General features: G+C 48.4%; 1 protein-coding gene across 2 annotated transcripts in view; it reads right to left on the reverse strand.

Moving 5' to 3' along the window:
* The window catches only part of TOX2 (TOX high mobility group box family member 2), a 153,459-nt gene that overhangs the window by 55,154 nt on the left and 71,917 nt on the right, over positions 1 to 26,388 (reverse strand). For both annotated transcript variants that reach the window (XM_064391083.1, XM_064391085.1), the window contains exon 3: positions 9,327 to 9,572. In XM_064391083.1, coding sequence (XP_064247153.1) covers positions 9,327 to 9,572 — 246 coding nt within the window. The remainder of the gene's footprint in view (positions 1 to 9,326; positions 9,573 to 26,388) is intronic.

The following is a 26,388-nucleotide window of genomic DNA, read 5'->3' on the forward strand; positions in this document are numbered from 1 at the left end:
GCTTTTATATTTTCCAGATTCTCTACTGCTTTAGTGTGTAGTTCTGAGCTTCACATGAGGGGATGGTGAGCTCTCTGCACAGAGCAGGGAGACAAAACAATTCCTACTCCAGCTGAGCACCAAGGACAAATGATCCAAATCTCAGCCCAAGAGCACAAACAACGTGGGCTGAAGAGAGAGGAACAAGCAGGATGGGACTGCATGGGCTAAAGCTGAACTGGACAATTAACTCCAATATGCAAATGGAGCAGAGCTGATCACAGTGACAGACTCCGTGAGCGCTCGTGCATTTTGGGACCATTTTGGTTCATGTTGGGTGCAGCCCTGGCTGGGCTCTTGTGCTGCCCAAGGTGGATCCATTGAGGAGATTCTTTTAATAAATCCCTGCCTTATTCTTTAGCTCTGTCCAGCCTCTGTTCTAGGGCAGCCTGCACAAGGCAGCACAGGGCCCTTCCTGCAGGCACAACGTGGTGCTGTGGGCAAGAGCACATCTGAAGGCTCTCCTGCATCCTCTTGCTCTGGGACATAGACTCGTGGAACAGTTTGGGGTGGAAGAGATCTCCTGCTGAGGAGTTCTCCTGCAGGGAGGTGGCTGTGAGGGGTTTCCAAGAAAAAAGGCAGATTCCCACGTGAGATTCCCACCCTGGCAGGTGACAGTCACCCCCTGCCAGTTCAAGTGACACCTTGTCTTCTTCCTTTCCCTTGTTTAGGGAGAAATTCTTTCATTACCAAGTAAAGCCCACATCTGCTTTGCTTCTCAGATGTCACAACAGTTCCCTTGTGTGAAAAGTGTACCATGACATGCTGGTTACTCAGATCTCAGAAATGAGATACCCATGAGTGAACCTAAAGACCAACCACACAACCATCCCGGTTCCTCAGGTTCCCTGCTCTCCTGCACAGCCCAGTCCTCACAAGCTCTGCTGCTCTCTGAGCCAGGTCCTGAGAGGGATCCACATCCCCCCAGTTCTCTCACAGCAGCACTTGGCAAGGGACCACGAAGAAGCTGCCTCAGCCATGTGAAAAGGGGGCTGCTGCTCCACAGGCAGCTTCTGCTGGTGTGCAGGATGACTGGGAAACTCAGGGAGGACCTCTCCCACAGAACAGGACCTGTATTCATAGAACTGTAGAATGATCTGAGTTGGAATGGGCCTTTAAAGGTCATCTAGTCCATTCCCCTGCCATGGCAGGGACACCTTCCACCATCCCAGGTTGCTCCAAGCCCTGTCCCGCCTGGCCTTGGACACTTCCAGGGATCCAGGAGCAGCCACAGCTGCTCTGGGCACGCTGTGCCAGGGCCTGCCCACCCTCACTGTAAAATCTTCTTGTATCTAATTTAAACCAACTTTCAGTTTGAAATCTTTCCCACTTGTCCCATTGCACAAGCCCTGTCAAAAAGTCTATCCCCATATTTTTTTATGGGCTCCTTTAGGCCCTGCAAGGGGCCCTGAGGCCTTTTGGATCCTTCTCCAGGTGAGCACCCCCAGCTCTCCCAGCCTGGCTCCAGAGCAGAGGGGTTCCAGCCCTTGGAGCATCTCTGGTGCCTCCCCTGGGTTCTGCAGCAGCTCAGGACCCCTGTGCTGGGCAGGGCTGGGGCAGCTCTGCAGTGGGGTCTCACCTGAGGGGGCAGAGGGCACGACCCCCCTGCCCTGCTGCCCACCCTGGGGATCAGCCCAGGGCTTGGGGGGTTTCTGGGCACACACACATGTCCAGCTCTCACCCACCAGCACCCCCAAGTCCTCCTCCCAGGGCTGTTTTTGATCTGTTCACCCCCAGCCCTGGTGTTCCCAGGGGGATCCGTGCACACTCTGCCCACAGGCTCTGCACTGGCAGCCCCAGCACCAGCAGTGGCTCCTGCCCTCCCTGAGCACAGACAGCCCAGCCACGACCCCTCAAACTCCAGAAAACACCTCTCCACCAAGCCCCTTCCCTTGAGCAAGCAAGTTCTGAGCACACACAAGAACAATTTACTCTTTGATTGGGGATCTTGTCTCCCAGGTTCCGACCTGGAGTGAAATTTTATGACCAAGCCCTCCAGCTTGGGGGGAGGCATGGAGGGAAGGGGCTTCCAAGTGAAAATGCCAACAGATACTTAGAGCCAGAAGCGTGTGTGGGTGTTGCTAAATTAAGCTCGCAAGTAGGTGGGGCAAATGCCTTAAACGAGTTTGTGAAGGTAAAATAATGTTCATTAAAAATAGAAAAACAACTGAAAAAATACCCTTTGTATTCAACTTCACACTCGTACATCATAATGTTCCAGTAAAAGCCCATTTTCCCTTGAGATAATAAAAGAATTGAATTTTTCCTTATCGGTCATCTATTTTTCTAGCTAAAGCTATTACTCCCTCTCAGTGGTTGCCAGGCAACAAGAAATATTAATAGCAGCTTTTATTAGCTTAGCTTTAGCAGTGGAGTACCAGAATGAGAAAATGGAAAACATAAATGTGTTACATAAATCTTTCAACCTTTCAGGGTTTGTGTTAGTCTCTGTTTTCATAATGATTTATTGAAGTGATGGTTCATTTATGAGAAAAAGGAGTGTGAAATAAGAAAACGGAACATTACCCTGAAGGACTGTTTGAAAATAAATAATTATAGAAGGTGAAGAAAAGCTGTTTAAAACCATTTTTCTGAGTTTTATAAAATTTAAAAAGACATATTTCTTTCATTTATTGCCTCTGAGAAAAACACTAGCAGGGAATTGCAAACAGGGCTCTGCTTAATACAAAGAACCCTTCATGTAGGGCTGTGTTATTACTATTTTCCACCTCATGTTTGGGAGTTCAGTTTTTAAATACTGAACCATTAATAAGCAGAAAGCCAAATTAGTCAAAACCTTAAAGCTCACAACACAAAATTGCCAGTGAAAACTTATCCAGGACTGAAACAAGGGGAACTCAGGCAAGTTTTTGCTGCTGGTGACCCGAGCAATGCTCTTGTTGGTTTGTTTATTTATAAAGGCTCTTCTGAAGAGCAGGCACTTGCTTTGAAGGGCAATGCTGCCTGTACACTGCACTGGGGTATAGATTATTTAAAATAACTTATTTTAGCGGGCAGTGACTCAAAATTACTGAAATATTGATGCATTGGAAGTATTTGCCCACAGCATGTAAACCACTCTGCCTGCTGGATCATGGATTTCCAGCGGCCTGGAGGAAAGACTGGCACAGCTTCCTTGGTTTCTGTGACAATATTTAACTGACATAATGAGTTTTTTACAATGAGGGTGGTAAAAACTGCTACAGGGTGCCCAGAGCAGCTGTGGCTGCCCCTGGATCCCTGAAGTGTCCCAGGCCAGGCTGGATGGGGTTTGGAGCAATCTGGGTTCTTGCCTTGCAATCCTCCTGCAGGACAACCTCACTCTAGGCTGGTGAGCACCAAGCTTGTCCTTGGAGCCTACAGCATCCCAGGGATGCCCATCCCAGTCTGGGAAAGGGCTACTTTTCCTTTCCATTTCTCATGTGGGACACAGGCACAGGGTTGCTGCTGGTTTATTTTACTGCTCACCTCTGTTCCACACCAAAACCTGTTCTGTTGGGAAGCAGCTGTTCAAAGTCAACTGAAACATTCTCAGGGTGGCACTCACCTTTCTTCTACAATTCACTCCCATTCACCATTTTACTCTCTCACCTCTACCTAAACAGGTTCCCCAGCTCACTGGAAATGTGACATTTTACACCATGGATGTTCCTTTTGCCTCGGAGGATTTTCAATATTTTTCAAATAATTCCGTTTCACTCAACAAACTGAAACGAAACCTTTCAGGCTGTGGCTGAAGCCTTTCTGCCCTTGCACCAGCTTGCTGTGAGCATAAAAAGGCACCCCAGTGGGCTGAAGGAAATGTTAGTGCCTTTGGAGGAGTCACAGAAATCTCTCATTGTGAGAAGCAATGGGAAGAGGCAGACACAGGGAGAGATGTCAGTCTCTCCAACCAGCTCCATACACCTACAGAGCTCATGTTGGCCCACAGGAGCAGCCACACACGCAAAAGAATGTAGCCACACACCCAAAAGGATGCCAGGCACATGCCCAAAAGGATGCTTTCCAGCTGCAGAAATGCATGGCTGTGCCCACACTGCCCCTGGTAGGGCAGAGCAGGAGGAGGCAGCGTTGCTGCTGCTTGGTGCATCCTGTGGCCAGGCTTGGGGGAGCACTTTTGGGGTCCTGGAGCAGTGCTGGAGGGCTCTGGGCAGTGCTGTCCCCCCAGCCAGGGGCTCCTGGCTCCCCCCACCCCAGCACTGTCCCACCTGACAGGCAGAGGCACCCCCAGCTCTCTTGGCTGCTATCCAATATTTATGGAAATACATTTGTGCTGCGTTGGAGATTCCTGGGCTCTGACCTTGATCGCCCTTTGTTTCTGTCAAAAATGTTCTGCCAAATCCACTCTGAAATCTCATTTATTCCCAGCAGCTCCTTAACCCAGCACTCACCCACCTCCCCACTGATCCACAGCACATCTCTGCCCCCTCCCCTGCTTTCCCCACAGCCCCAAATCCCAGCCCCAGTGTGATCCCAGCCCAGCGGGACTCCCTGTGGATCCCTGGGAGGCTCAGCTGCTGCTGGGATGTTCACAGTGGGCAAAGTTATTCTCTTCCCAAGGAAAACATGTTTTTTCCTCTTTGATTACTTTTCCCTAATGACTCCCATTTCTCAGTGACAGTCACATCTCTCCTATTTTCTTTCCCTCCTGCCATTCCTCCTCTTTCCTTTCTCCTCCCTTTTTTCACACAGAAAAAGAGATCACTAGAAAACTCCACTGAACTAAGAATTTTCTGTTTGCTTCTTGTCATCAACAAAAAAAAAAAAAAAAAAGTAAACCTTCCCCAAATGAGCCAGCTCTGCCTCCTGCCCAGCCCTCCCCCACCCCTTCCAGCAGTTCTTCCCTCATCACATCCTGTGCCATCTCTTTTTCCACCCATCCCTGCTTCCCTGTTCTGCAGCTCCTGCCCCCATTCAGGGATTGAAAACCCCCTTAACTTCTAAAAACTCATGGGTTGGGAGGAAAAAGGGGGAAATGAAGTGACAGAAAGAGCAGTGAAGAGCCATGGCATGGCAGTGTGGAGCTGGTCCATGGGCAGATCCAAGTGCTGGTGTGGAGGGTGCTCTGGGTGCTGCTGAAGGGATGAGCAAACAGAGGGATGCTGGATTTGGGGTTTCCCTATCAGAGCACAGCTGCTTTGCCCAAACCAGGGTCTCCATCTGGCAGCCCATGGGTGAGCTGGAGCCAGGAGCAGGGCTTGGCACACAGCAAATCCTCCTGCACTCCTCAGCTCCCGTCCTGCCGTGGGAATTTCTGTGCTGATTAAACTCCCTTGGGTTGGTCACCTGCACAATGGGAGCAGCAGGGCAATCCTTGAGAGGCACTGGGAGGCTTAATGCAGTCTGAGGGAAATGTAGGACATCCCAGGACAAGAGACCCACACAGGGGACAGCAACCTGCAGCTGGATTTTCTTTATTCACTTCTGAGCTCTCAGGAAAAAATACCAATCCTGTGGTTCTCGGTGATTCCTGGCTCATGTCTTATCAGCAGTTAGAGATTTGCTATTTTTTTTTCTTTTTGACTTAAAAAAATCCTAAGGCTCAAGTTACATTTTTAGAGCAAAAGTCTGGCCAATGTCAAAACATTTTACCATGAATTGCTTGTTATTTCTCATTGTATTCAAACACACAGACATGGCAACCAAAGCAGGAAATAGCTGTGTGTGCAAAAACCTGTGTGAGCTACAGCAGAGAGCAGCAGGGAGGAGAGAGGCTCCAGCTCCAGCATTTGCATCAGCAGTGCTGGTCCTGGAACAAACCCAAAACCTCTGCACGCTGAGCCACCTCCTCTGAGCCCTGAGCAGGCAGGGCTCACTCCCAGACTGGCCTCCCATCACTACCTGGGTGAAATGATCCCTCTCTTTCTGGAACTGTTGGCAAACAGAATGGTTTGGGTTTGAAGAGACGTTAAAGATCATCTCATTCCAACACCATGGGCAGGGACACCTTCCACTGTCCCAGGCTGCTCCAAGCCCTGTCCAGCCTGGCCTTGGGCACTGCCAGGGATCCAGGGGCAGCCCCAGCTGCTCTGGGCACCCTGTGCCAGGGCCTGCCCACCTGATAAGGGATAATTTCTCTCCAATATCCCATCCATCCCTGCCCTCTGGCAGTGGAAGCCATTCCCTGTGTCCTGTCCCTTGAGCCCTTGTCTCCAGTCCCTCTCCAGCTCTCCTGGAGCCCCTTTAGGCATTGGAAGGGGCTATTAAGTATTAACCAGACGAGTTTAAAGTGTGCTTTCTCTCCAGGATTCTTCTGTGCCCTGATGTGCACGTGCTGCTCCCCCAGCACCCACAGGAGCTGCAGGTGTGCTCTGGGGCCAGCACTGCCCTCGTGGGCAGGTGCTGCAGCAAAGGGAGACTGGATCCCTGTAGTATTTACATTCCTTGGAAAAATCCCTTTGCCTAGCATTTTTCTCATGGGAAGCTGAGACGCCTCAGAGAAAAAGAAAAACAATTCCTATCTCATTTGCTTCTCCTGTGTTGTGCTCATGTGGAATGTGTTTGGGGATTGTTCACCCACAGGTGATTGTTTCATTGGATTCTGCTGTGAGTTGTTTTCACTCTTTGTCCAATCAGGGCCAAGCTGTGTCAGGACTCTGGAGAGAGTCACCAGTTTTCATTATTATCTTTTTAGCCTTCTATAAGTATCCTTTTTGTGTTCTTTAGTATAGTTTAGTATAGTATTCTTTAATATAATATGGTATCATAAAGTAATAAATTAGCCTTCTGAGAACACGGAGTCAAATTCATCCTTCCTCCCTGCCAAGGATATCCCTACAAATACAATAATTCCCCACCAAAAGGGATAGAAGGTGTCACCCTTCAGTGGAAAAAAGGCTTTGATGAGAGGGTAAGGCAGGATTTAATTCTGACCTAAAACTACAACACAGCTCCCTCCCTGACCCCTTTGCTGCTGGGACCTCTGAAGATGCCACACAGCCCCAGGGTTTCCAAAACTGAACAGCTTCAGTTCACTCTCAGCTGGGAAGTTCAAGGTTCACTGGACTTTTTTTATTTTTGCGGTAAGGGGCAAACAAATCTTAATCTCTCTATTCTACATTTACAGCCCACTAAGTCCCCTTCTTATCTTCTGTGGCTTGGCCCTGATTTATTGTCACCGAGCTGCATTTGTAAAACAGTACCATAAAGTAAGAAAGAGAACATTTCCCAAGGACTACTCCAAAATAAATTATTTCAGACTCAGAGAAGCTGCTTAATAAATCCCCCTCTTCTTTTTTTCTTTAGGTATTTTAGAAAGTGATTTATAAGTGCAATATCACCTCTCAAAAATGAGACAATCAACACGGGATAAAATTATCATGTTATGAAAATAGGGGTCAGGCAAAGGGGCTGTGCTTTAAATTAAACCAGGGAAAAATATTTCATCTGAAATTGACTCTTTCTGTCTCAGAAATGAATGTTTTAATCACCTAAGAACCTAAAAGGTAACACAGAGCCCTCAGTAATATTTAATTCCATAGAAATATGCCTCTGTTCAATATTGATGGGCAGAACATGATATTTCTCTTAAACACACTAACAATGAAACTCAGAGACTCATCAGGACTTCAGAAAGCCTTGGGATTTTCCTAGACCAAGAGATAATATCCCATTTAAATATTTAAATATCACTACCTTTCAGGCCCTTATCTATTGAAGCAATCAACACCAAGCGTTCCCCAGCTAGGCAGGGCCAGGCTCCCAGCCACGCTCTTTAAGTAAAATTAACTCTGTTTGATATCAATGTCATTCAAAATCAATGATCTTAGAGAGAAACAACGTCCAAAACCAACCACGGGGCTGAAGCTGCTGGAGAGGAAAATGGTATTAAGCAGCAGCAGTATTAATTCAATATCACTGTCAAAATCAAGCCACAACCTTTCCCCAGTGCTGCTGATGCAGAAGCACTGTAAGCTCTAATTAGCCCTGGAGTTTCTTCCCAGAGCCTCACTTTACTTCATTATCCCTGCCTTGTTTATCCCTGCACGAGTCATTTGAAACTTTGCAAGGTATCCCCTTCCCACAGTGTAGCCAGGAGGCAGTTGGAGTTTGTGAGAGCAGGGAGGGATCCTGTTCCCCCTGAAATCAATAGGAGAGCTTTCCCTTCAGGGAGCATCCGTGCTCCTCCTGCTGGTGCCACCCTGGCAGGGGTGACAGGGAGGAAGAGGAAGGACATTGGGGCTTTGGCTGGCCACCTTGTCATGGGGGATGGAGCACATGCACTTCACTTCGTTCAGGGAGTGATGTCATTTTGGCTTTGCTTTTTTTTCTTTTATATGTTCTCTGTATTCTTCACGTATATTTGTAACCCTGTCACCTATTGTGACTAGTTTTCCCCAGTAATCTTCCATGGCCTTTCCCTAAGCAGAAAGACAAAACAAAATCCAGAGTTCCAAGCCCTGAGGGGTACAAGACCCCAGTGCTGTCTTGGTTCTTCCTGGGAACCAAGGCTGAGAACAACTCCTGGAGATCCATTTCATGGACAGAGAGCAGCCAGTGCCAAGGGGGGACTCCAGAGAAGGGGCTTGACCTGGGGGGGAATTGCCTCACCACTTGTGCTCCTAATTGGTGCTTTTTGTCAATTATGCTAATTTCCTAAAACCTATAAATATGAATTCACCCCTGTGGGGGTGGGCTTTTGTGGACATCTTTCCATAACTGCCCCTGAAATCCTTCAAATAAAGATCTACTTTTATATTCACAGAATTCACAGAATGAGCAGGTTGGAAGAGATCTTCAAGATCATCAAGTCCAACCCAACCCCAACTAAACCCTGGCACCCAGTGCCACATCCAGGCTTTGTTAAACACACCCAGGGATGGGGACTGCACCACCTCCCTGGGCAGCCATGCCACAACTTTATCACTCTTTCCATGAAAAGCTTTTTCCTAATGTCCAACCTATATTTCCTTTGGTGCAGCTTGAGGCTGTGTGCTCTGCTTCTGTCAGTGCTGCTTGGAGAAAGAGCCCAACCCCCAAAATTTTACCTTCTTACTAAAATTATCTCGAGCTTCATTTCCAGACTGGGGGAAAAGGCAACAGGAGAATGTTCCACACGTGGTGGGGGGAAACCCTTTGCCCTGATCCTGAGTGGTAAATGAGGCTCAGGAGGACACCAAACGAAGCATGACACGGCCACCATGAGTTTCACCAGGTGACCACACACACCCCAGCTCCTCCCACCCCTCACGGCAAAGAGCTGACCACCAACACCCTGCTCTGCTCAGCTCCCTGACTGACACACAGAGTGCTCTGGGGGAAAGGCAGAGGGAGGCAGAGGCACTGACCGTGGGCAGCTGGCTGGAGAGGAGGTGCCCATCCTGGCTCAGCATGTTGGACACCATGATGGCTGGCAGGTCCATGTTCTGGTAGGGATAGGCTGGGATCAGGCTGTTGGGAGGGAGGCTGTGGCACAGAGAGTGGTATCCAGTTTCATGGTCCACCAAGTGCAGGAGGGACGGGTCGGGGAGGTTGGGAGGCGTTATGGGAGGGATCTCGTAGTCCTCGTTGTTCTCATTCTGACTGTTGTACGTCTGAAACACCAAAGAGACATCTTTGTCACTGATATGTATGAAAATTCAGAATTTTAGAAGCATACAATGTACTTAGGCAAGTGGAGGAAAACAGAAATATATTGAAATATATTTAATAAATTTATTTAACAAATTTGCTTGTTTAACAGATTTGCAAAAGTACAGAAGACAGCTTGTAACATGAATGTAACTTGCTAGGTAGAGACAACTTGTAACAGAACACATAAGAATTTAGTTGCTAGGTAAAGGCATAAAGATAAGAAAGCTCAGTAAAGCAAGACTTAGGTATTGTTGAAACCCACAAAGCAGAACCTTTTTACTTAAGGAGCCAGCAAGAACCAGGCTCCTGGCTTTGGCCAGCACAAACTGACCTTAGAGAAAGCCAAACCTCCACTGCGCCTGCCCAGAAGAAAGAACATTGAGGAATATAATGTTACTTCATCAAAGATGCCCACCCAGTACCATCAGGAGGTGTGGCATCACCCAAGACTCTGGGCAGGGAATGGGCAGGCAGGGAGGTGTGGGCTTGGGGGATCAATGTGTATTTAAACCTGAAACCCATCTCACCAGGCACAGATGGCTTTGGTGGAAATACCCCCATGTCCTTGGTAGAAATACTCCCATGGCTTTGATGGAAATACCCCCATGGCTTTGGTGGAAATACTCCCATGTCTTAGGTGGAAATATCCCCCATCTGTCCCAGCTGGAATAAAACACAACTGCTTGTAAAGTCTTTTTTCCTCAAATCATCACTGCCTCACTGCTTTGGCAAAGAAAAATGACTATTTCTCTAAGAAGTACAGATTCCGGTGGAAATGGGTTTGTTGTGATAACAAAGGCACCTCCAGTGCTGCACACCAGGTTGTAACGAGGTAGGAGCCAGGGTGTGAGTGTGGCAGCACTGTTCCATCCATCAGGAGCACACCATGGAGCCCCTTGAGGCATCCCCTTGCTCCCTGCTCCCTCACTGCATCCCTGCTCCTCTCTGAGTCCCCAAAACCTCAGCAGAAACTCCCACACGTGGACCACAGCCATGGAAGGGCACGGCTGCCTGCTGCCTTCCTAGGACAAAGTCTCTCTCTGGGCTCCCATCAGCTCTCAGACTACTGCTGGTGTTTTAACAGCTTTTGTGAGAATTAGAGCTGTAGAAATAACAATTACTCGGGATCACAATTCCCAAAATTATGGAACAGTTTGGGTATCAAGGGATGCTAAAGCCCATCCAGTTCCATCCCTGGCACAGGGACACCTTCCACTGTCCCAGGCTGCTCCAAGCCCTGTCCAGCCTGGCCTTGGGCACTGCCAGGGATCCAGGGGCAGCCACAGCTGCTCTGGGCACCCTGTGCCAGGGCCTGCCCACCCTCACAGTAAAGCATTTTCCCCTAATATCTAATGTAACCTGCCCCCTGTCAGGTTAAACCCATTCTCTCTCATCCTAACTCCTCAGAATCCTAAAAAACTCCAGCACAGAAGCTACAACCAGGAAGAGGGATTTGGAAACACAGCCATCATTTAAAAAAAAACCCTTTAAAGAAAGCCTGCATGACTCCACCACACATGGAGATTTATCCTTCCTTATATCCCCTCCCAAATTTCATCTAGAAAAGCATTGCCTCACCTCCCTGCTAACACTCCCTCGAGGTGACACGGACATGCAGAGATGTTGGAACTCTGTCTGCTCCCCATGTTTTCTCATGGCTTGTTTACTTCTAAGCATTCCCATTTATATAAAAATATGTTATCGCACCTGTGCAATCATTTTCACTTCAGACAAAATAATTTTTTCTTCATAACATGTGAATCTATCCAAAATTATTAATTACCAACACAGAATATAATGAGTCTCTGGCAGAGGAGGCTTATTCTAAACATCTACTGTTTCACCTATTATTATAGCATATGAAATTCTGATTAGCTATAGCATTACACACATGCTAAAGCTAAATTTCCCAGATCACCTAGTTTCATGGTTGGATTTGGACTTAATACTTGATTTAAGAGCAAAACCCCAGATGTTAAAAAAGCAGTTAAGCACTGTAGGCTTTAATAATCCATTGTCCCAGAGCTCACCCCCGGATTCGTGCTCTTCATCACCACAGACTGTGGGGAGAAAGTCCTTAATGAAATAAAATAAAGCCTGTGTTTAACTGGAGCACAGAAGTCAGTGGGAGAGGCAGCAGGGAGCAAGGGGGGATCTGTGGACTGGTGAAAGGGCACTGCCAGGGAGGACCATGGCTCTGCGGGGTGTCAGAGCAGGGGGCACTCCTGCCTCACCCCACGGCTGGGGCTGGAAGAGGCTCATCCTCTGCTAAGCTGAGCCCACACCTTTCACCACGCTGCAGAAAGGAACAAAAAAAGCAGGACAGGATGACATCCAGGGGGATCTGGACAAACTGGACAAGTGTGGCCACAGGAACTTAACGAGGTTCAACAAGTCAAGGAACTGCTCCTGTGCCGGGGTAATCTTGGCAGTAGAGACCAGGAGAGGTGAATATTGAGAACAGCCCTGTGAGAAAAGGACCTGGGGATGTGGGGGAGGAAAGGCTGGGCAGGAGCCAGCCCTGTGCCCTGGCAGCCAGAGCCCCGTGTGCCAGGCTGACCCACACGTGGGCAGCGAGGGGATCCTGCCCCTCTGCCCCCTCTCTGCACACCCTGCCTGTGGGGCTGCCTCAGCTCTGGGGGCTCCCACAGGAGAAGGACATGGAACTGTTGGAGCTCCAGAGGAGGCCATGGAGATGCTCCAAGGGCTGGAGCCCCTCTGCTCTGGAGAACCGGGGTTTTTCAGCCTGGAGAAGGCTCCAGGGAGAGCTCAGAGCCCCTTCCAGGGCCTAAAGGGGCTCCAAGAGCTGGAGAGATGGGAAGAAGAGCAATGACTTCACACTGAAAGGGGGCAGAGTTAGATATTGGGAAGGGATTCTTCTGCCCAGAGCAGCTGTGGCTGCCCCTGGATCCCTGGCAGTGCCCAAGGCCAGGCTGGACAGGGCTTGGATCCGCCTGGGATAGTGCCCATGGCAGGGAATTGGAATGAGATGAGCCTTAAGGTCCCTCCAACCCAACCCATTTGATGAATCTGTGATTCAAGAGCAGGTTCTGCATATCTGACCCAAACCTTTATGTTTGCCTGAGATTCCCACTGGCTGTGGGGAAACAGGAGCAGGACAGAAACACAAGAGAGAGCCTGGGCCATGACAGCTCTGTACCCACTGTTACTGTTCAGGGGAAATTCAAGCCCAGCTCTTCTTCCAGGCTGCTTCTGTCTGTCATTGTTATGATACAGGGAAGCAGTGGGCTGAGGGGATGTACTCAAGGCAGACAGAGATCCCATTTAATACGTCTCGTAGCTGGGTTTCCATTTGGGCTACGCTCCTCGAGGTACACTGATTCTTTCCCAGTTATTTAAGAGGATTTCTCTCCATGCTTTACAGAAAGGGATTTAAATAAATCAGCGCACAGCAAACTTGTTCCTCCAACTGGTTTATTTTGGTATCAGGTATATAAGCAAGTAGCTTTGCTGTACTTAACTAAATTATGTAAAACCCACTCAAAGTTTCCTAAAGCTCTCTTCAAAACTACGAGTTCCCTGTGTTGCTGCAGAGCAGTTCACCCAAGGGCTTTGAGGTGGTTTTGTACAGGGTGCCAAAGCCCCAGCACCCTGCTCACCCCCAGGCACGTTTCTGCCTCTGTTCTATTCAACCCAGGGGGGAGAAAAAAAGGAGAGAAAAGAAAAAAAGAGACCTGTTTAAATCACAAAGCTTTCCGAATAGCTACAGCATTTTGCAGACGTATCAAAATTACAATCAAAGCTGTACACAATCAAAATCAGATTAGACAATATCCAATCAACATAATCAGCGGCGGCGCCTGCCAGCTTTCACACCCTGTGCTACCCAGCTTCCCAGAGCAGGCTGCCCTCACTCTGGTGTGCTTGAAATCGATGGTCAGACAGATAAGGAAGGGAGATGAGGCACACAGACTCTCAGGAGCTGGGGAAAGGGGTGATTTATTGTCACACAGAGAGCGTGTTGACGTGTCCACAGTGACACTCTGTCCCCACAAGGAGTGGTCTCACACGGTGGGCACAGAGCCGTCCCCTCAACCCCTCTGCAGCAACACCCAGCTCCTCTCCACCACCATGTGGGCTCTGTGGCAGATTATATTTCCTATTCTTATGTTAATTTGAATTAAATTAAACAGCCAATTATACGTTCTAAGGATACATTACAAATTAGATTAGCGGGCTGGTCTGAAGCCATTCATCCCACCAGGACTCCGAGCGGGGAGCAGCTCGTGCTGCTGAATGGCTGCCCATTTACTGTGCACAAAAAGGGATCGAGGATTTTCCACTGTCAAACAGATGACAGTTGTGGTGATTACACATTATTCCTCTTCAAATTAAAACACTGAAATCAGCTGAAACAACAAGCCTCGTCTTGCAGCCACCTCTCGTGGCTGGTGCTGCCGGGCAGATGCCGGGGCTGCTTGGAGCAGGGAAGCCCTGCAGTGGGGTGGGGACACAGGATGGAGCCTGGCCCTGTCACAGAGGGGACAGTGCCCCTCCTCTGAGTGCCCCCCTTGCCCTCAGCCCCACAGGTGTCCCTGTGCACCAGCTGTAGGGGTTGTACAGGATCCAACTGCCCTGAGCACGGCCTCAGGGCTATCACAGAATCATAGAATAGTCTGGGAAGAGACCTGAAGGATCACCTCATTCCAAACCCCCTGCCATGGCAGGGACACCTTCCACTATCCCAGGCTGCTCCAAGCCCTGTCCAGCCTGGCCTTGGGCACTGCCAGGGATCCAGGGGCAACCCCAGCTGCTCTGGGCACCCTGTGCCAGGGCCTCAGCACCTCATAAACCTGGTTCTGCCCCGTGCTTGCACAGGATGGCATCACACCAGGTACAACCAACCTCCAACAGCAGCAAAATTGTATTTTAAAACACTTTTTCCATCTTGAAATTCAAGTCTGAGAAGGGGTCCCTGAACCATCTCCATCCAAAAGCAGATTCAGGGTCGGAAGACAGAGAGCTGGAGGGGAGGTGATATTGGGGGGGTTGTAATGGGGAGAGAGGCTCTGGTTCCTGGCAAATTGACACCCAGGCCATGTCCAGGACCAAGAGGAGTCAGAACTGGCTGCTCCCTCCCAGCTCAGAGCATGGGGCTGGGGACATGATATTCAGAATGATTTGAGAGGAAAGGCAGAATTCCTGAAGCCCGTGCAAGGGCAGGGGCTGGCCTGCACAGCCAGACCCCACTGCTGAGCTGCCAAGAGCACCTCCAGGTCTTGGAGACACCCCAGTGTGGTCTCCTGCCAATGCTGCAGTGTCCCCCCACCAGAGGACAACCTGCCAAGATCTCCCAGACTTGCTGCACTCCCTGCTGCCTTTCAGGGGAGGGAGGCAGAGATGGACAGGAGGCATCCCAGACACCCAGAACTGCAGGAAAGGGCTCTCAGGTGGGAGGCAGCTCTGGGGACATGTCTGTCCCTGGCTCCTCTGCTGCAAACACAGAGCACACCTGGGGCTTGTGGCCTGAGGGCACAGTGACCCTGCTCACCCTCTGCCATGGACCCAAAGCCACCCTTGCTGCTGCTGCTGCTTCACCTTTGGCTCCTGTGCTGCACCTCCTCCTGGACTGTACATGAAGCCAAACCCCAGCAAGCTCCACCAGCCATCCCATAAGAGAACCCCCTGAGCCTGGGGAGCATTCCCAGCACTGCAGCAAAGAGGAGGATGGGCCAAGGGACATCCAGATGTCTGAATGTCACTCAGCTCTTAGGGAGCAGCTGTGACCCAGCCAAAGCCATGTTCCAAAAGTCACTGCAGATCCTCATGCAGGTGACTCAGGAGGGAGGGACAAGTGCTGAGCATGCCTAAAAATGATGCCTTTAGCTTCCTCCTGCCTTTCCCCTCCTGTCCTCCTTTACAAAACACTCCACAGCCAGGCAGCACCATCTCTGCTCTGCATGTTGGTGTTAATCACAGAGGACATGGCTTGACCAAGCACCTGGGAAACCATTCTCCTCCTTGGCAGCATGGCAAATGTCCAGTGACCCCAATTCTGCACTGAGTCATGTTCTGTGTGATTATCCCCGAGGATCCAGGAGCTGCAGCCAAGCATTGATTCAGGGAAATGTTCTTCACAGTGAGAAGGATCAAGATTTGTAGTATTATTGCAGGTAAATATTTGCCCTGTCAAAAAGCATTCAACAGTAAATGTGAGCCTGAGAGAGAACATTTGTTCTTGGGAAGGTACAAGGAAATAGGGAGGCTGCTGCAATCTATCCAGGTGACACAAACCACCATGGACTCTGTGCCATCCCTCATCGAACTGGGCTTTTCCTGGAGCTGATGCAAAAGCTCAGTGACACTCCTGACACTTTAGAGATGAGATGGGTCTAAAGAGACCCAAACCAGCCTGGCAAGTCTGCAGAGTGAGGAAAACACTGGTATTTGTGAGGCTGAGAGGTGCTACAGCCTGGCTCCTGGTGGACACACGGAGGTGATGGCAATGTCCCCACCCCACTCCCAGCAGGACCCCGATCCCAGGGAGAGCACTCTCCCACCAGCACCACACAGGGAAGGAGCTGCAGACAAGCAGCCAGGGGGTTTTGGGGTATTTTGATTTATCCAAAGCTGGATGATGTGTCAGAGGGAGTCAGGAGACAGAGAAGCGCACGGCTGGGTGTGCCACACAGACACATTCCCCATTTCCTACACACAACTCAAATGTGCCACTGCTCACAGCAACTGCAAGGATCACCAGGCTGAGAGAACACCTTGAGCCACAGAAAGAGTCCAAACACAAGGAAAATGGTAAAATCCAAGCTTCCTGAGGACCAGCTGCCTGTATTTCCTCAAATTGGTCTCCTCTCCCACTGCACCCATTGCTCACCCAGGCACAATCCTATTTGCAAGGGGATTTTGATACATTTCTCCAGCACAGAAACCAGAAGGGCTTTCTGCTCATCTCATGGCACTGAAGCTATGGGGACAGAAATGTCAGCTGAGGTGGCAGGAGAAAGTGGAAGTCCCTTGGCACATTGCAAACTCCAGAGAAATGCTCTGGGGCCAGCACAGGAATGGATGGGTGCTTGCTGTGGGGTGGCCAGGGGGGTTTTCCCTTCCATCACCCCTTCTGCAGGCAGGGATGGCAGAGGGCTCCTGTTCACACCTGGGATTCCCAAAGCCCCGTGCCAAGAAGTGAAGCAGTGCTGATTTTCTGCGTCAGCAGCTCTGGGTCTTAGGAATGGAAATTGATTTGCCTCATCCTCACACACAGAGATCTGTGTGAATGCCAGGGTCAATGAATTATGTGGGGAGAGGTGGATAAATACTGGAAAGAAGTATTTATTAACAGTCAGTCACATACAATCTACAAATTGTCTTTGAAGTGTTCCCAGCCCCTGCTACATTAATTTTCACATGCTCAGGTTTTTTTACTAGGGGAATGCTGTTGAAAAGGGAAAATGAGTTCTTGCCTGAACAGAAATGTGCCCTGGAAGTGCTGCACAATATTCAGCGAGAGGCTGGGGGCACAGCAGAGCAGCAGAACCTGTGGGAAAGAGAGCTCTTCCTCCTGTGTGTGCTCCTCTTCCATATCCAGAGTCGAGGGGTTTCAAATAATAGAAACACTGAATGGTTTGGGTTGGAAAGGACCTTAAATACCATCTTTTTCAAAACCCCCTGACACAGGGACACCTTCCACTATCCCAGGCTGCTCCAAGCCCTGTCCAACCTGGCCTTGGGCACTGCCAGGGATCCAGGGACAGCCACAGCTGCTCTGGGCACCCTGTGCCAGGGCCTGCCCACCCTCACAGGGAAGAATTCCTTCCTTCCCATTCCATCTAACCCTGCCCTGTGGCAGTGAGAAGCCATTCCCCCTTGTCCTGTCATTCCATGACCTTGTCCCCAGTCCCTCTCCGCTCTCCTGGAGCCCCTTTGGGCCCTGGCAGGGGCTCTGAGCTCTCCCTGGATCCTTCTCCTCTCCAGGTGAGCACCCCCAGCTCTCCCAGCCTGTCCCCAGAGCAAAGGTTCTTCTCTTCAAAAACCCCAAGCAAGTGCTGGTTGTCCCAGAGATCAAACCCCACCTCCCCACTCCGTGGGCATTGCTCTGATGCAGACTCTACACCAGAACTGCAGCACAAAACCATCCCCAGCTCAATCCCAGCTCTTCTGGATGGCTTCACCTTTGAATCAGCAGGATGTTTATACCTTTAAACTTTACTGCAGCTGACCTTTTCCCATCTCCTGGAAATCCCATAGGTCCTGGAGCCACAGCTCTTCCCAAAGCCTGGATGGTTTCACACCCAAATCTGACAGCTCAGAAAAGTCTCTCTTCCACACATTTTACAAAAATGTGTGTTTCATAAAACCATTTGTCCACAGAGGGTCCTAAACGTCCTTGCTTGTCCCAATAACCTTGGATGTCCTTGGGAGGTTGCCACAGTGGCAAAGGGAAGGAGCAGAAAATCTCAGTTCACACCAAAAAAAAAAAAAAAAAAAAAAAAAAAAAAAAAAAAAAAAAAAAATTGGAGGCTTACATCCAATTCTGCAATTTGGGGGGTTATTTTACATGCTACTAAGGCCAGAAACAACATTGTCAGGACCCTCTGGCCTCAGCCTGTCTGTTGTGTGAGTGGGAAATGAAGAATAAGCTACCAGTTATTTGTAATTGTCTGAAGGATGGAAAATCCCCGAGATTCAGCCTGGCCATTCTGCTGCATCCCCTCCCATGGCACCACAAGCTCACAGTCTGGTTTGATATTGTCCAACTGCTCTTGACCTGCATCACCACTTCACCAAAAAAAGCTAAAAATAATGGAGTTCTATGAACAATTTAAAGCAAAAGAAATCAGCCTTATTGTAGGCTTTTAAAAAGGCTCCCAACTCTGTCTCTCTCTCCCCCTCTATTTTTTTTTAATCAGTATCTTATCCAGAACTGGAATCCTGTCAAGAATAGTGGATAGCAGGGAACTATAACTTCTTATTATGTGTATAGTGATTTTATGAATTCAGTGGGGAATGAAATGCAATTTTGTCAGACTTGTCTGTGTTCATAATGACCAAGTCAAATTAATCATCATGGATAATACTCCTGTGTCAGCCATTCAAGAGATTTTTTAATAGAATTTTTCTGATTCATGTCTTGCAGTACATCAGATCTGTAGTAATGCAGGCACTTCTAAAAATCAGTGCAATTATGGCTTCTTGTTGGCCTGTCATTTTCCTGGAATAAAAATGTCTCTGCAGAAGTCATATACTGTACATAAACCAAAATGGAAAACAAAAATATAGTTACAATTAGGCTTGATTTTTTCTAAAGATTTAATATCTTTTTGAGGCCATTATTTATAGGCAGTACATAAAGCTCCAGAGCACGACGTGAAGATGGACGGGTTTATCACAACACAGACCAATTTTATCCTGGTTGTCATTCCTCCTTTGATTGCCCTGTGAGTTAGTGGCTTTTGCAGGCATGGAAATGACTACCCCATAGAACAAACAGGGGATAGGTAATGGGTTTGCAGTCAAATTATTGTGTTTATTAAAAATGTATCCAGGAAAGCCCACTCAGATCCCAAAGGGCTCTTGTTCAGGAAAATCTCTGGTTCAAGCAGAGGTTACGGTTTCCATAAAGGCAGATATGGATGGAAGGGGCAGCAGTGCAGCAGGCAGGGGTGCAGAAAGGATTAGGATTGTTGTGTTTATCCTCCTGAGGAGAGAGACAGACAGACCCCTAATTCCCTGGTGACACAGACAAAAATGAGTTTTGGAAGTAGATACCCCCAGGAACAGAGGAAGAAAAATGTAATCACCCATCTCAGCCTTTCTTGCTTTCATGGCAAGGCAGCAGCTGCCTCGCAGGAGAGGGCAGGGCAGGACCCTGCCAGCGCCCCACATGTCCCAGAGGGAGCTCCACGAGGGCCAGCTGTCCCCCCAGAGCCACCAGGTGCCACCTCTGTATGGCAGCAACAGGTCCCTGCACAGAGACCTGCAGCTCCTGGATACACTGATCTTGGAATCACCGAGGGGTTTGGGCTGGGAGAGACCTGAAAGCTCACCCTGCTCCCTGCCACAGGCAGGGACATCTCCCAGAACCCAGGTTGCTCCAAGCCCTGTCCAGATGGGATATTAAGGCTCAATTGCTGGAGGCTGACAGCGTTTTCAGAAGAATTCAGTGTTGGTTGACACAAACATCAGCAATACCCAGGGCTCTGCAAAGCCTTTGCTGTGCTCCACATGCAGGGCCGGGCTGGGGGACACCTTTGGTGCTCCTGGGTGACCCAGAGCAGCAGCTCAGCTCAGCTCAGCTCAGCTCAGATCAGCTCAGCTATGTTTTCCTGAGCTCCCCAGGCTGAGGAGGGAGCTGTTTCCTTTCTCTGCCTGTTTCTGTGGCTGTTCTTCCCCAGGCTCTCAAGAGCAAACGTGGCAGTGCTCCAGGCAAAGCCAGGAGATGTGCAAGCTCTGCTCTACCTTGGCAAAGAGCAGCCTCTGTCATCTGCCTCGCAACCAGCCTCCTTAAAATTGTTTATAATGATTTTTGCCTGGTTTTAAAATGTATTAAAGGCACTGTACACCCCGTGAGACAGCAGCCAATGGGATCTAAAATTAGACTGACTAGGCCAGACAAATATAAACCCATTTCTTTTCTTTCCTAGGATCTCTCCTGGAAGTGAATACAAGGAATATCATATTCTACTCAAGAACATCACGCATTTCAGGGAATTATTTGAGTACAGGTTTTACATAATTGGCTTTTTGTCTCATGGCATAGTGAACTTGCATAATGAGCTCAGTGCACTCACAGCAATCCATTGTTGGGCTGGATGGATTTGGTGGAGGGTGCTGAGCCCAGGGTGTGTTACACAATGGTGTATAATGCACTGTAAGCAGGTCAGGAGATAAGGCAGCCCAAAAACAGGCACAGGCAAGAAAGAATTAGCAAAAAGCACTCTAAGAAATTAATTCAACCTGGCTTCAGCTGAGCCAGAAGGACCCAGAGCAGGAAGGAAACTACACTCTGTACCATGCTTGTTCCCTTTCAGATTTTGTCTTAGAGTATTTCCCTTGTGCTCAAAACTGGAGGAGTGGAGTTAAGGGATTAAACAAATCCTTTGTGCCACACTTCACATGGATGATTTTTTTGCACCACATTTTCCAGAGTTTCATCTCAGAAGACATGTCCTACGTGTGACACGTGGCATTCACAGCCATCCCTTGCTCTGAGATGTTGTGTTCTGCAGCAAGGCCCCTCAGCAAAGCCACAATGGCAACACAACCCATCTGCAACCCAGACTTTTTTCCCCCAAATACAGGCTGTTTGGGGTTTTTTTTCTCTCATCAGCAAAGATACCTTTTCCAAAGAAGCTCTGCACGCCCTCAGCACGCAGGGCACACCACAAGTGATGTGAGCAAGGCACCAGAGACACCACCAAGACATCACCAATGCTGAGGATCCCATGCTGGAGCTAAAGGGACAATTACAATTTTTTCCTAGATGCTCCACACTACCCCTTGCTTTGCTCCACCTTCTCACACAGAAGCAAAGTCCTTAAGCCCAGGCTCGGTTTTTAGTGTGGGAACTCCACAGCACTGGGGATGCTGGTCCTGCTCATGGTCCCAGTCCTACAACAGCAGAGCAAAGAGCAGTAACAGCTCTTGGTACCCTCTCCTTCACAGTGTGGGTATCAGCCAGATGAAATCTTCACCAATTGGGCCAGACCTGCTATTTTTGCTAAATTTCTTTATTTCCTGTTGCAAACACCTTTGAAGTACAAAGCATCATCACAAACCCACTCAGATTTGAGCCCTCACTCTTCCTGAGCCAGACTTGGGACCCCAAAGCAAATTGACAAGAAAACTGTAGATATGAAAAAAATCAAAAAGTAATAAACCCCAGCAGAAGCAGTGCCCCCCTCGCCATCAGCCAGATCTGATGTGTGTGATTAGCACGAGGAAGGCAGGGATGTGGGGATGGCTTGCATAATGTGGTGCAATCTAGCACCTCCCCCAGGGTGCCCAGCTGCAGCAGAAGCAATTTCACAGCTCATCATCCATTATGAGATTAAAATAATTTTTTTTTTCATCCCGTGAAGTATTAATAAATTGTGCAGGCAGACCAGAGTTAGTGCCATTTACACAAATGGTACTGAATCACCCACCTAGTTATTTCTTAATGGATTGAGTATCTGTGTTCCTCCTTAGCCTGTAATTTAAAAACCTAAATACACAAACCTGTTTATTTGTCTCATCAGGCCCTGAGCCAGCACTTAGTGAGCCTGGGGACAGCGGGACAAAGGCAGAGCTGCTGCCTCCCCTGGACCTGCCCCAGCACTTTACAAGGGAAACAAAACCAAAACATCCACATCGATGGATGGCTAAAGGGAAATGCACCACAGAAAAAGCCCAAAGCCCACATTGCAATCCCAGTCCCTCCCTTCTGGGGGCAAAACTCGCTGAGGCATTGCTGATGTAATGCAGGTGCTCTGGTACACGAGTGAAGATGTAAAGCTGTAGTCAGAACTCCACTAATGGCTCTTTGAACATCCCTGCTTTATTATGGTATCAGACGAAGAAGGTATGTTTAATGTTTAAACTTCCAACAACAAATGCCTTCAGCAAATATGTTTTATGTATTTATTCAGTGCTTCTTAAGCGCCTGTTGCCTCAGCAGCTGAGGTGCTGCTTACCTTTTTTATAACATTTCTTTCATTAAGAATGTGCCACAGCTTTGTAAAATGCCACCTTCTTCCCTCCCTTCTTTACTCTTTAGCCCCAAGAACAGCTTGAAATTCTTCACCCACCCATCCACTGCCAAACATTTCAGGCTGCCAGGAAGTTGCCGAAATGGGGGAAGGAAATGAACTGAAATCACCAGGGTGATAAATCAGCTTCCCACGTTATCCCAAAGACCCTCAGCCCCCGAACCTGGCTCTGGCACGTGGGAGATGTGCCAAAGCCAAACACTCCTGAGTCAGCTCTGCCAAAGCAAACCCTGAGGCGGGACAGAGAGAGCATGGACCCAATTCCAGTGGCAGTGACGGGGTGTGGTTTGCCAAGGAAGGTCTGGGACAGATTGACCACGGGGTTGGCATGTCTCACTCCTCACAGATCCTAAATATGCACAACTCAGCAACAGAATCACAGGATCACAGAATTGAAAAGACCTCCAAGACCATCAAGCCCAGCCTGTGGCTGCCCATAGCCCCTGAACCCAGTACTCCCAGTCCATGCAATGTCGAGGTAAGATCCAGCTGTGGCTGCCCCTGGATCCCTGGATATGTCCAAGGCCAGGCTGGACAGGGCTTGGAGCAACCTGGGACAGTGGAAGGTGTCCCTGCCATGGCAGGGGGTGGAACTTCAAGGTGAACTTCAAGTCAGTCCCTTCCCACCCCAAGCATCCCATGATAATCACACAGGATCTCTCTGTACCTCCTTTGCATTTGCTGAGAGCCACAATTATGACTCTTCCTTCACAACCACAGCTCCAAGAATTTTGTTCTTTTCCTCCCTTATGCAAAGCAGAAGCTGTCATGTCACAGGAGCACAGAGGTGCTGGGGCTGTTAGGGAAAGCAGGAAGCACCAAGAGACTTGTGACAGAACTGTGAGAACGGGAACGTGGTGCATGGCCAAGTGTCCAAATCCCCAGAGTAGGCGTGAAAATCTCAGCCTCAAGCCTCCAATATGTGAATTTTGGGAAACAAACAGATTTTATCTTTAACAATTTTAACAACTTTTTTTTTCTTTAATGAAGCCAGGCTTATATATGGTATCTAAAAATAGGCAGGAACACACACATGGCTGGGAGAGGCTCATCTATGCCCTAAATCAGACACTCATCAAATTCCTTCTAAAGCATTAAAAAACCTGGACAAAATGAGCAGTGAGAGAAGAAACCAACTCTTCAGGAGGAAGGCAAAAAAGAAAACCACCGCATTAATAATCAAAACAGTAATGTTTCCCTAAAGTAAGGACAACTGTCCATCTAGGAGTTCAGCCAGGGCATCAATGTGCTGCTCACAGCCAGGAACCTGCATCAAGGACCAGCTCCAGTGCTGGCACTGGCAGATTCAGAGGCCAAGGACAACATTTGTGCACACAGGGAATGGCTGTGCAGAGGAAAAGAAGGTGCAAGAGGGCTCACATCCACACCAGCCCAACCAAGCACCCAAGGGATGAGGTCAGAAGGGAAACCCAGCCCAGCTCTCCAGAGGCCAAACCACCTGAAACTCTCCATTCATTGAGCAGCTGGAGAGGTATTTCTGTTATTTTCACTGGTTTAGAAACACCAGGTAGAACCTGAACTGTTCCAAAAAACTGGGCAGAAGTGGAAGAGTCAAAATGAGAGGGAGAGATGCTGATGGAGAGGAGGGGGAGGCTCTGAGCACAACAGAGCTGCACATAACAAAGCCAAAACATCAACCTCATGGTAAAAATTCACATTTTCCCGTGTACTCAAGGGCTGCAGCTGCTATCTGTCAAATCCAAGCCCACACAAGGCCTAGATATTTCCATAAACCTGGGATGACTCAGAGCCAAGTGCTTCTATTGCCAATTCTAGCACCAAACTGGGCACCCCGAGTCCCACTTGGTGTTACCAAAAAGCATCAGCCCAGTCTGACCCCAAATACAACCAAAATGGGGCACATTGTCTGCAAGCTAAGCTGCATCAGCTTTCACCTCCCATCCCTATTCTTAATAGCAAATAACAGGAATCTCTTTCCAGACTGAAACAGAGTGAGAAATAAGTCAAAAATCAAGGGTTGCATGGACAAAAGGGGAGGAAATCAGGTGTCTCTAACACAGATATTGCAGCACTCCTCGCTGCAGAAGTGTGGAAATCGGGACAGGCAGAATTCCATTGCATGTTCCACTCACTGTGTTTCAAAAATTAAACACCATCACATGAGCTGCTGAGAGCACTTCAGAGTTTCCTGCACTTTACAGAGCATCTTTCCTTTTTTATTTTTTAAATTCTTTTTGGATCTCCAGCATCTCTGGATGCATCTCTGAGCATGGTAAGATCCTTCCTAAAGTTGCATTCAAGTGCATTCAGTAACTTGTTCTCAATACCAGTGTGGGTTCCCAGCCTTGCAGCACCCTGACTTTACCCAAAAAACGTGACCTGTTGCTCCATCTGCCTGCAGAAGTGATGGGCATCGTCCTCCAGCTGGGTCCAGCCTGGAAACAAGCTCCTTTTGGATATTTGCTTCCAAAATGTGCTAGGAATTCATGAAGCCTGGGAAAGAAAGCTTCTCAGGAGAAAAGCAGCTCCCATGGGGAGCCTGAGCCCTCAGCACCACGTAGGTGTGTGGTTTTGTTTAGAAGTCATCTGGAATTCTTAAAATAAATTTGCTAAATTGTCTTCCAGAGACTGATGGCTTTCTTTTCTTTTCTTTTTTTTTCCCTCCTTAATAAACTTTCAGGGGTATCTTTATTGTTATGTCTAATTTTAGCCAAAACTAACATTTCCTGAGATTCAATTTCTCTCATAATTGTTGGAAGGAAACTAAACTGTCTGCTGTAAACATTCACTGTATTGTGTGAAAAGTATCTTTATTACAGCCCACTGGGAATACTGATAAAATTCCCAATCCTAGCCTTTCCTCACTTTTTTCTTAGAGCTCACTCTTTTCTCTTACATACCCATTAGTGTCAGTTCAAACATTCTGCGGGCGAGAGATGAGAACTTAAAATATATTATTTAACAATCAAGGGTGGAATAAAGACTTGTAAGCAGTAAGATCCTTTCTGCCTTCCCTTTTGGTGCTTTCTATTATAGAAAATGAGGATGGCTATTCCATTTGTCTGCGTTCGTGCTCAGAGTTGATGTAAAAAATCTCATTAGTTTAGTCTGACATATATTCAATACAGTCTATGTACATATTTTTTTTCATTCTATTCTACAGCTGCAAAATGATACTAAATTTCATCAGATTGGAATGAAAACTGTGGTCTTGGAACATTTCCCTTTAAGGGCCTTATATTTATTCAGAATTCATGAATCATTTTCCAGTAATACAACTATAATTATTCTTAAAGTGTTATGTTTGAAGGTTTAATATGAAATACTTGCAAAAAGCTCTTTTTCACTTTGATAGTTTGTAATCTTCATGGTAATCAGATCAGTTAGCTCCTTCCCACAGCAGCCAGGAAAATACAATTTAATATGAATCTCATACTCTTCACTCATGTTTTAATTAAAGTAATAAAAGCCAAGTCATATTTTGCCCTTTACGGTGTACACAGATGTATAGACCTGAGCCAGACAGCCTCAGACCCGGCACTCTTGATGGCAGCTGATGGATTTGCTACTTTGAGATAAGTTTAATTCAGGCTGGCTCAGAGGCTGCTGCTCATGGTGGCAGTGATGGGTGAGATCCAGCAGAACTGCCCAGTGGGTGATGGAACAGGGGCTAAATGTGGAGCTCGTGGAGCTGCTGTGACAGGCACCCTTCAGCTGTGGCACAGCTCAGCTCCTGGGACAGCTGCCTAGCCTGGTTTTTGGTTCCCACCACGGCTCTGGCCACCCTGGCCTGGTGTGTCACCTGAGAGGGAAGATCCCAGCCTTCCCCAGAGGAGCAGGAGCACAAGGACTGCTGGCATTGTCTCCCCAGCCAGCTCATGTCCCTGCTCTGCCCAGCCTCACGAGCGAGGGGAGGTCAAGTGAACCAGAGCCTGGCTCTGAGCAGAAGGAGCTGGCTGGCTGCACTTGGGGTACACTGCCCTCTTCATCCTGCAGGGCCTGCAGAGCCCTGACATCACGGAGTCATTCAGCATGGAAAAGCCCTCCAGTATTTCCTCCATTTTTTCCTCCA

This window comes from Passer domesticus, chromosome 16, assembly GCF_036417665.1.
Source record: "Passer domesticus isolate bPasDom1 chromosome 16, bPasDom1.hap1, whole genome shotgun sequence".
Lineage (NCBI taxonomy): Eukaryota > Metazoa > Chordata > Aves > Passeriformes > Passeridae > Passer > Passer domesticus.